At 39.9% G+C, this 11,655-nt stretch overlaps 1 protein-coding gene across 4 annotated transcripts in view; it reads right to left on the bottom strand.

Annotated features, from left to right (window-relative positions):
• Hbp1 (HMG-box transcription factor 1) overlaps positions 1-11,655 on the bottom strand; it is a 28,814-nt gene that overhangs the window by 14,948 nt on the left and 2,211 nt on the right. For 3 of the 4 annotated variants that reach the window (XM_005343872.2, XM_013347720.2, XM_013347723.2), the window contains exon 2: positions 2,578-2,761. In XM_005343872.2, the coding sequence (XP_005343929.2) occupies positions 2,578-2,761 (184 nt within the window). Of the gene's footprint in view, positions 1-2,577; positions 2,762-8,689; positions 8,883-11,655 lie in introns of those variants that run through there. The other variant, XM_013347725.2, reaches the window with a different exon arrangement.

The raw sequence follows: 11,655 nt of genomic DNA, 5'->3' as shown, positions 1-11,655 counted from the left end.
GCATGCCGTTTTAAAAACAAACAACAGCTGGGTGTGGTGTCACACTCTTTATCCCTGCACTCTGGAGGAAGAGACTGGTGGACCTCTTGAGTTCAAGGCCAGCCAGAGCTGTGCAATTAAGAGACCTTCCCTGCCCTCCCACCCCCATCACAAAAAGCCAAACTAAAAAAGATAAAACAACAGAAATCCCCTCTATAAAGTGCGTACACAACGTACACACACACTCTACAGACCTGCAGGGTCCCTTAAATATGCAATTCAAGACAACTCTTCTGGGGGCTGGAGAGAGAGTTCAGATGTCAACACTGGCTGCTCTTCCAGGAGACCTAGGTTTAATTTCAAGCACCCACAAAGAGGTTAGGTTAAGAACTGGCTAATTCCAGTCCCAAAGGTCTGGCTTCTGTAGGCACCAGGAACACATGTTCTTTTTATTTTTTTTCCTTTCTTTTTTATTTTTTCTTCAAGACAGGGTCTCAAAGGGTCTCACTATGTAGCCCTGGCTGTCCTGGAACTCGCTCTGTAGACCAGGCTGGCCCGCCTTTCCTCCTGACATTAGAGGCTGCACCACCAGAGTTGTTTCTTTAGAGAATTATGTTGTCATCACCTCGAAATCCTCTACTGAAAACACTGGACCTAATCCTCGAAAAAATGTTCTGTACCATTCCTCAGTAAACACTAATTATCTTGTATTATGCTATGTAGTAGTGACCACACTTTACCATACATTTATAATAATATTATGTTGTTTTTCTTTCTACAAGATAATACAAAAGAATACAAAAAAGTGCCTAATACCACAGCAGGGGAAAAAAAGAACCTCAAACACACAAACACCTCTCCTACTCAACTAAGTACCTCCATAAAGGCCTATGCGCAGGCCAATGTTCCAGAGTAGTCTAAAATAAAACATCTCAGTTAAAAGTAGTAACTCAGGATAGGTTATCCATTCATTCTCAACACTAGCTACACAGTGCCCATGTCACTGAACAAATGAGGGCAATGCAAACAGCCAATCTTCGGGCTGCTCTTACTATATCCCTCATGCACCATTTTTTTTTTTTTTTTTTGCGACAGGGTTTCCCTGTGTAACAGTCCTAGCTGTCCTGGAACTAGCTCTTGTAGACCAGGCTGGGCTCGAACTCACAGGGATTCACCTGCCTCTGCCTCCCAAGTGCTAGGATTAAAGGTGTGTGCCACCACGGCCTGGCCTAAATGCACCATTTCTTTATTGCAAATGGTTTATTTCTGTTTTTCAGATTTTGAAATTAACTACTTTTTAAAAAAAAAAAAAAAAGATTTATTCATTTATTAAGTATATAGTATTCTGTCTGCATGTATGCCTACAGGCCAGAAGAGGGCACCAGATCTTACTACAGATGGTTGTGAGCCACCATGTGGTTGCTGGGTATTAAATCAGGACCTCTGGAAAAGCAGTCAATGCTCTTAACCACTAAGCCATCTCTCCAGCCCAAATTAACTACTTTTAAAATGAAGCCACAGATAGGTGGGGCGAGTTCCCCGGCCTGATTTCCTCTGGACATAAGATGATCACGGACAATCAATCAACCATTGTCAAAAGCATTGCTCCTTGCTCAATAGTAATTGTTACTTAAAAAGTATTAGGATCCAGAAAATATGTAGCACTTAAGTTATGCATCATGTCCTAGACCTTAGGACTGCCACATTCCCAAGCATCACCACAACAGCATCATTTGTAAAGCCACACCCTCTCAGTTTCTATAAATGTTCAAACCACCACATACTACAAGAAGACAAAGGCATGTTGAAAAGCTGAGCAGCAAGCCAGAGGCGTTCATTAAGTCTGCTCCAGAACAGCAGTCTACAAGCAGTACAATTTAAAATCATTACTCAGTATACCTAGACATTCTACAAACATGTCTCTGGAGTGGCTCCCCAGCAATGATCACTCCAAATGCCGGATGAGTAAGTACTGCCACTTCTGTACCAGACCAACCAATGACCATGGCGAGATCACTGGGTCAAGTCACATGGCAGGGTTTTCAAAACCAAAGCATGTACTAGTCTGAGCTTAGTACACAAAATAAAACTATTTACTTCAACAAATTTTCAGTCTTTTGAGTACCTAAGTAGCACACACTGTTTTCAGCTATATTTTAAAATGAGGGACCTCCTCCATTAGGCTGGGGGGAACGGTTCACAGCATAAGGACCCAAGTTGGAGTTTTTACCACCCACAAAAGTCAGATAGCAGGCCAGGTCCTGACTTTGACTGCAGGTATCTGGAGCAGTGAGATAAGGGGACTCTGGGGGCTCTTTTTAGATAGCCAGTCTAGCTGACTGAGCCTCTATGTTCACCGAGTAAACAGAGTGAGGCAGAAACAACAGAGGAAGCCACGACACAGACCCCTGGTCTCCACAGCGCACACAGGGGCCAGTGTACACACACGTACCACATACACACTAAAAAGCAGAAAGAAGAGAATGTTAAAAATTCCTAATACCCAAGCTCTTCAGGTAGACAAGACAGAGAAGCTGATTAAAAATGGCAATTAATGTGAATATTTTTAGATTCTTAAGTAAGTTTGATTCTGCTTACCAAGCTCCATGTGCTCCTCACAGGAGTTGTATCCTGGAGAGGACGGCAGGTTCTCATTACACTGCAGCAACTCCAAGGAGTCATTCATTCCTGAAGCTCTCTTGTCCATCACCAGCAGGAGTTTCTGTACTGCATTAGGCATCTGATTTGTCTTCACTTCCCACACCATGTTATGGTGCTCCGACTTGAAATAAAGACAGACAGTGTCAAGTCACATCAGCGAGAATGACAGCATGATGCTGTATTTCAACATAATCACACATTGCCATTTTATTTCCTCAACCCTGTCAGGACAACTCCACAACTGTGTGTTCAACACTGTATTATATACAACCTCAAAGTACTAACATTGTTAATTCAGAATCTTTTCTCAGTAGTCAACTAATAGCTCTTTACAGACGCAATACCAACAATTCATTTTTCAAATGTGTTCAAAATAGAAAGAAAATCGAGCCCAACCAACTTTCCTTAAGTAAAAACACAAAAGGGCCTGGGTGGAAGTTGTGGCACACACTTGTAATTCCAGAACTCAGTAGGCAGAGGCAGGTCAACCAGGTATACCTAGTGAGACTCCATCTTTAAAAATAAAGGAAGGAAAAAAAAAAAGAAAGAAACCCTAGAGGAATAATTCATTTCTTCTGTTTTTAAAGACTTTCCATTTATTATTCAATATTTTGCTTCTTCATATTCTGAAAGTAATACATTCTCTGTATACATTTGAAAGACTATGTTATACGTCTCATGAAAATTAAAACGTGGTTTTTTTTTTTTTCAAAAGATTTGGAAAATAGCATTAGAAAAAGATGTGTCATTCTAAGCCAGGCATGGTGGCATACACCTTTTCCCTCAGCACTCAGGAGGCAGAGGCAGGCAGATCTGAGTTCAAGACAAGCCTAGTCTACAGAGTTCCAGAGCAATCAGGTACACAGAGGAGCCTTGTCTCAAGGGGGTGGGGGAATTCATTCTAATATTAACTTATTTTTCCAGAAAGAGGGGGAAAAACTATAGTAAACTTAGCTAAACAACTACTAAAACTACCTTCAAATCAAATCAGTGCCACTCAAAATTCCTTTTCAAAGAAACTCAAATTTTTTTAATCACGTTGGAGATAAAAATTTCAGCATTAATCCCCAGCTAACTTCCTTTATATTCTTTATGAAAGCCTTGGCCAAGATACCACAAGGAAGAGGGCTACAGCCTAACACTTTATTGAGCATTTCTCAACAAAGTCCTAATGGGATTATTCCTGTCACTCTCTCAGCCTTGGCAACAGTTACATTAGGGTCTAACTAACATACTACTAACAGTGACATAGTGAAACCCAAGTCATACTTTCTGACTTCTCAGACTATACTCCGAATTTTTAATTTCTTTTGGAAAATACTAAGAAACACACAACAAATCGTGATTTTTTTAAACAATCTACAGTTCTTTCCTTCAAAATAGTTTGATTCCTGAAAGGCACAACAGAAGAAGCAACTCCAAGAAGTTGTCCTGTGCTCCCTAGAGCACACATCAGAATCGACGTGCTCTCTAGAGCACACCTCAGTATACACACACACACACACACACACACACACACACACACAGACACAGAATCAACGTGCTCTCTAGAGCACACCTCAGTATATACACACACACACAGACACAGAATTGACGTGCTCTCTAGAGCACACCTCAGTATACACACACACACAGACAGAATCAACGTGCTCTCTAGAGCACACCTCAGTATACACACACACAGAGACAGAATCAACGTGCTCTCTAGAGCACACCTCAGTATACACACACAGACAGAATCGACGTGCTCTCTAGAGCACACCTCAGTATACACACACACACACAGACAGAATCAACGTGCTCTCTAGAACATACCTCGGCATACGTGCACACGACAAAAATCAATGTTTTAAAAAGTGACCCTTGCCTGGGCACTGCTTTAGAGGCTAGTACAGTATGGAAAAGGACCTTCAGATTTAAGAAATGTGGTTTTGGATTCCGGTTTGACTAATCTACTTTAAGAACCAAGTGACTGAACTTGTGGCCCAGTATCAAAATCATGTTTACAAAACCTGCCCTACTGTCTCTCCTTAAATCCTGAAGATGAATGAAAAGTTTATATAACACACACACACATACACACACATATACACACACACACATATATAAAGTTTTTAAACTGTGAAGCAATAAAAACATGCTGTTGGGTTCTTTATGTCCTAAATAAAATAGTCATTGAAAGCAAATAACCATTGGTGTAGGAGGTCCTTCTGTTTATGTGTTGCCTTCATTGGTTATTCAACAAAGAAACTGCTTGGCCTCATAAGGCAGAACTTAGGTAGGCAGAGAAGACAGAACTGAATTCTGGGAGGATAGAGCTGTCATGGAGCTGCCAGGTCAGACATGGTGAATCTTTCCTGGTAAGCCACAACCTCGTGGTGATATACAGATTATTAGAAATGGGTTAAATCAAGATGGGAGAGTTGGTCAATAAGAGGCTCGAGATAATGGGCCAGGCAATGATTTAATTAATATAATTTCTGTGTGGTTATTTCAGGTGTAAACTGGCCGGGCAGGCAGGAAAAACAAGTGGGCCCTCCTTGTAACAAACCATACAACTATCTAGTCTAGGTGGTTTCTTCCTAGAAGACCTGACAAGCTATCCATATACCTTGGAACAGTGATGTCTCATGCTATTACTTTGAGTACTTAACAATTCATCTAAATCTGAAGCATGCCGTGGAATAATCCTGCACACTCTGAAAATGACAGAGTCAAGGAGTCTCGAGAAGATGCAGGGAAAAGATGGACATGCTGTACTTAGAAAAAGGTATGAAGCCACATGGCAAAACACAGATGAAAAAGTATAGGTTAATTTAAATGTCAGAGTTAGTAACAAGCCTCAGCTACTGACTGGGCATTTATAATTAAGACTCTGAATGTTTATTTGGTTTATGGCTGTCAGGATGGGAAAATTCTGCCTAAAAATGGCACCCAATGTGGGGCATGAAATTTCCACATAAAACCTGACAAAGCTTAAAAGATTCTAAGTACACAAGAATGGAACCAAACATGGCTTCTTGTTAGCCACATTTTCTCAGATGGTCTCTTTGCTGGTGGTGAGCAGAGGCATGGCTCCTTTAAGAGGCAGCTTCCTGGCTGGATGAAGAGGCCCTGCTACAGAACACTTAAATGGTGTTTATGAGCAGTGGGCAGTGAGATGCTTGATGACAGCATGGACGCAAAAAACATGGCTCCCAGAACTGGCAGTAGTAGGCATAACTGTACCGGGAGCCCAGACTCTTCCAGAACCAAGGCGGAGAAGGCAGCCGCCAACATGCACCATGATTCAAGTTACACAGAAATTTAAGTTTTACTCACACAGACAAAAAGGTCATAGATGCTCAATAAAGGACAGATTTAACCAAAAAAAAAAAAAAAAGCTTTCTAAATGGGTTATAGTATGTTTAAAAATATACAGAAGCTTGGGAACAAAAAGAGGAGGTATAGACAAACCTACACACACACACACATATAGTTTTAAAATAAAAGTAAAATTCTTAAAAACAGAATAAAATAATATAAAAAAATAAACTACATAAAGACAAAAAGTACACAAAAAGTCTGGATTCCATATATTATTATGCTGTCTTTGAATTTTGTGGCTGCTAAGAGATAAGGGATCATAAAAACTGCCAGATTCAACCAACCTACGTATTTTTAAAATATTTTGACTTCAAAATTTAAGTCAAAAGATATATCACTTTGGGGGAGATGTTATGCGTTTATTTCCACTGGAAATGAAAAACTATGGATTCATTCCAGGTTTTTTAAAAAAAAAAAGGATCAGGTTTGACCAAGGAAACCCTCCCTCAATTCTGACTACAGATGGAAAGAAATAAACCTAAAAGAACTACAAAACACATGGTTTTACCTGCTCAAACACATAACAAATGGTTGCCAGGACAGAAAACCACCTACTGAGGCAAGTTGGACAATCAATGCCCCCCCATTACTACAGTATTCTAATTAACCAGTCTTAGTATGTAGTTACCCACACTGCTAGGATAACTTCCCATAAATGTGATGATCAGGTGAAATGTGCCTTTTCATGTATGATATTATTTCTGTGCCTCTACCTTGTCCTTGAAACACTGAGCAAATTTAGCTCAATCAGCCATTCTCACTCAACTCTATAGAGCAAAGAGTCACCTGTACACCTAGAAACAAAGGAGGAAACCATTTGTACCAGCCCTGTTTACCGGCCTTTGTTTTCAAAAACCCAAGTAAGAGTTAGGAACTGCTTCGATTAAAAAATGGTTGTTGACAAGTTGGAGTGATGTAATACCCTTCACGCTACATGAGGGCTAGGTCCTCAGCACAGGAACACTATATTCCTTTCTCACCAAGTATCATACAAGGCATCATATTAGCTGCAACAACAGTTGACCAGAATGTCCAGCGATCTAGGCTTTAGTTGAACAAAACAAGCAAATAGTTTTTGCCATATAGAATAAGGTTTAACTATCAGTAGGGGGTAAAGATGGGCTTCCAATGAGAGAAACTCACATCAGTTAACAGACCTGGCAAAGTGCTTCCTCCTGGATGACATTAAAAAAAAAAAAAAAAAAACAGAGAAAATGGAGAACCTAGTGTCACCAGGAAGTGTGACAGCCCTGAGCACTGTGTGGCCATGGATTCTAAACTGTAAGGTGGAGTGCACTGGGTTGTTTTTTTGAGACTGGGTTCCTGTGTAACAGCCCTTGCTGTCCTGGAAACAGCGTTGTAGACCAGGCTGGCCTTGAACTCACAGATTTGCCTGCTTCTGTCTCCCAAGTCGTGGGATTAAAAAAGTGTGCCACTACCACCTTGTAAGAGTAAGTCTGAATCCTACTATTAAAAAATGAAATAAAGAGACAAGGGTAAGAACTCTGAAATTAATTAAGTATAAACCAGGTTTGTCATTAGGCTACATGCTCTGAACAATCTATTTAAGTATGTTGCCTTGTTTGTAAACTGTAATAATTTAAAGTACATTTTCGTTGGTTGTTATAAAAACTCAGCAATAACAAAAAATATCTCGAATCCATAACATAAAACATCTTCAGTACGGAATGGCTGGTGTTGCTATTACCAATTATCAGACAACAAGGAGCCACTGATGGTTTGTGGAGTTGATGTCTGACTTGAGTGTAACTACAAGTAAGTTCTTTCAATCTGTAAAACCACATTAAAGCTCCATCTGACCAGGCAAAGGTATTTTTTTTTAAAGAACACTCAGATTCTCCAGAATAAGCCAACTGTTTTCAGATTCCTCTGCAAAATCTTGTAAAAGGTGTAGTAACAATGCAGATTCCTTATTTAGTAATTCCTAAGACACACAAGAACTCAGTCACTCTTTGCAAGTTCTCTCAAACAGCTAACACTAACAGTTTAGACCAAGTTTTAATTCATCCTACAATGACCTATTGAACAGCTTAAAGAACACAATCCAATCTTCCTAACATTCACACTCTGTTCCACCTACTGTGAGCAAGATGTCACTGTCAACTACAGCTGCACAATGAAAACAGTCCCAGTTCACCACCATTCTCAGCCCTGAGTCTTGTTTCCCTCCCTCTGCAAAGGGCTTTGGCTTTGCCATTCTTCCCAGCTAGAGCTTCCGCTTGGCCAATCAGCAGTGACTGCCATTCACCAGAGAACTTCTAGCACTTACAACTTCGTCACCATCTTGTCACAACACGTGTGGGGGGAGGGGAGCCACTAATTTTAATGTTAAAGCAGAACAACCTACCAACCAAGTAAATATTTACTGTTCTGGACATTTGGACTTCCCACTGATTATGATGAAGTCAGGTTTTTGGCTGAAGTTTTTTTTTTTTTTTTATTTTGCTACGGTAAAAGTTTTTATTATACAGGTTTTGTTTTCCTATGGAGTTTTGATTTTTAAAGTTTTTACTTCCTAAACATGAAAAGAACGCCTGAACTTCAAGACAAAAGGCTCACATTTTACTCTTCTGGTTACATAACCTGGGACCAGGAATTCATCTTCAAATTCACAGTACTACTTATCTCACAGTTAGTTTAAGAATAAAGTACATAAACTCACACATATATACAAATTATTGGTCTGTGTCTTCTTAGAATCCCTGGCGGGCAAAGCAAGACCTCTGAAAATGTAAAGGAACACCATCAGCCTATCCTCAAAACAATCCCCACATATAGAATAATCTTATTTCTCTAATAAACAAACTCAGTTCTCAAACACCTATTGTTCATTCACACTGAACACACTGTTCTGTATACTCTGTACACACTGTGTATACTGTATACACTACTTTGTATACTCTGTACACACTGTATACACTTGTGTATACACTACTCTGTAAACTCTGTATACACTGCTCTGTACACACTGTATACACTGCTCTGTATACTCTGTACACTGTATACACTGCTCTGTATACTCTGTACACACTGTATACTCTACTCTGTATACACTATACACACTGCTCTGTACACACTACTCTGTATTCACTGCTCTGTATACTCTATTCTGTACAGTGTATACACTACTCTGTATAACTCTGTACACTGTATACACTGCTCTGTATAGTCTGTATACACTACTCTGTATACTCTGTACAGTGTATACACTACTCTGTATAACTGTACACTGTATACACTGCTCTGTACACACTGCACTGCATATTCTGTACACACTGCTCTGTATACTCTGTACACACTACTCTGTACACTCTGTATACAATGCTCTGTATACTCTGTACACACTGTATACACTACTCTGTATAACTCTGTACACTGTATACACTACTCTGTACACTGTATACACTGTATACACTACTCTGCTACCAGAACGTGTAGTAGCACTTGCCTTGTATTTAACTTAAATATGCACATGTCAATTCTTCATTAAATCAATGATTTTCAAAGTTTCAATTCTCCAACTGTACTTTAAATCCTATGCTCAAAAATTCAAATTTTAATGCTTTTAACAATTTTTTTGTTTTTGTTTTCAAGACAGGGTTTCCCTGGTCCTGAACTTCCTTGGTAAAGGAGGCTGGCCTTGAACTCACTGAGATTCCCCTGCTCTGCTCCCAAGGGGCAGGATTAAAGGCATGTGCCAACACCACCCAGCTTTTAAATTTGTAACAGATATCTGCAAACTCTAGGAAGAAGAGAACAGAAGACAACAAACTGAGCTTTCAGAGCTCTTGCCTTCCTCTTCCCTCCCCTCAAAGCACTGCCCTGCGTCCTCTCCCTTCAGTCATCACAGGCAGGACTCTGACCATTGAATGGGGCCCATCTTCTCTCTAAAGAAATTAAGAGACAAACACTTAGCTCAAAATATGTTAGACTCTGGCTTCTGAGTTTATTCCTAGATTCCAACCTTACTGTCCAGAGATCCTTACCAACTTAACCAGAAGGTCCTACTGAAGTCTTTAGAAACCATCACATATTCTAAATGTAATTTCTTGGACAAATGTTTCTACCACTGAGCTAAAAATGAAAACAAGAAGCCACATGGTGAGTCTGTTTTGGTAAGCTACACCACATAGCTTACCACTTAGCACCTTTGTGATTCTCGACAGTTTTACCACTGATGTCTATTTCCTTATTTGTCAATAGAACTAAAACCTATCCATACCTCAAAATTCTTACAGGTATCTTACAACCTTCCTTTGCTGAACACTGCAAACCACATCAAAACAAATTATTTTCATGATCAACATGAAATACTAATGCAGATCACATAAAACTTTCATGGACAGTATTATCAATTCAAATAATATTTTAAGCAAGTTACCCTGAAAGCTGAAGAGATGGTCCCGTGGTTAAAAGCACTGTGCAATCTTTTAGAGGCCCTAGGTTCAATTCCCAGCACCTACATCAAGTCACTACTGTTAACTCCGACTACCTCTTCTGGCCATCTTGGATACTGCATGAACATGGTACATAGGCAAAACACCCATACACATAAAATCAAATAATCTTAAAGAAGCCAGGCAGTGGTTGCACATGCCTTTCATCCCAGCAGTCCTTTTAATCCCAGCACTTGGGAGGCAGAGGCAGGCAGATGTCTCTGAGTTCTACAAAGCAAGTTCCACGACAGCCAGAACTGTTACTCAGAGAAACCCTGCCTTGAAAAACCAAAAAACTTAAAAGTTCTTTTATAAGAAGCTTGAAATCATCTAAAATTAACATGAAAGGAATTATTTCCCTACACCTGATTATAATCCTAAACATTTTCATATTAGTTCAACAACTTTTTTAGGCCAGGCATGACTGAGATCTGAAATTTATATGAAAGTAACCTAGTTTCCTAACTTGAGTATACTCTTTTTTTTTTCCTTTTTTCTTTTTTTTTTTTTTTTTCTTTTTCTTTTTTGAGACAGGGTTTCTCTGTGGTTTTTGGAGCCTGTCCTGGAACTAGCTCTTGTAGACGAGGCTGGTCTCAAACTCACAGAGATCCGCCTGCCTCTGCCTCCCAAATGCTGGGATTAAAGGCGTGCGCCACCACTGCCCAGCCACTTGAGTATACTCTTAAACATTTTCGTACTACTAGACTAACCTGTGAAAACAGACTTTTTTTTTGTCCAGACAAGGTGGCAAACTTACCCTCAGCACTCAGGAGTAGGGGCAGGAAGATCACTGTAGCATTTCATTCCAATCTTGTCTACAAAGTGAGTTACAGACCACCTAGGGCTACAGTGTGGAGACCCTGCCTAAAAAAAGAAGGGGGGCATTTCTATAGGAGCTTTAATGGCTTTAAATTTTCACTGATAGCTAAGGATGGAGGACTGCCAAGAATGCAGGGCCGGCCTAAGCTATAAAGACTAGAGTGTCTTCAGGACAGGTTAAGTACCTCGCCATTTGTCTAAAACAAAACCAAACACTGAAATAACCATATTAGAGAAAATTTTTGCTTTCTCTTTCCCTTTTGTTTTTTTTGTTTGTTTTTAACGGTATGGCTTTAGCTGGGTGATGGTGGAGCACACCTTTAATCCCAGCACTCGGGAGGCAGAGGCAGGCGGATCTCTGTGAGTTCGAGAC

Source organism: Microtus ochrogaster, chromosome 1, assembly GCF_000317375.1.
Source record: "Microtus ochrogaster isolate Prairie Vole_2 chromosome 1, MicOch1.0, whole genome shotgun sequence".
NCBI lineage: Eukaryota > Metazoa > Chordata > Mammalia > Rodentia > Cricetidae > Microtus > Microtus ochrogaster.
Note: the sequence above shows the minus strand (reverse complement) of the source record. Positions and strands in the feature narration are given on the sequence as shown.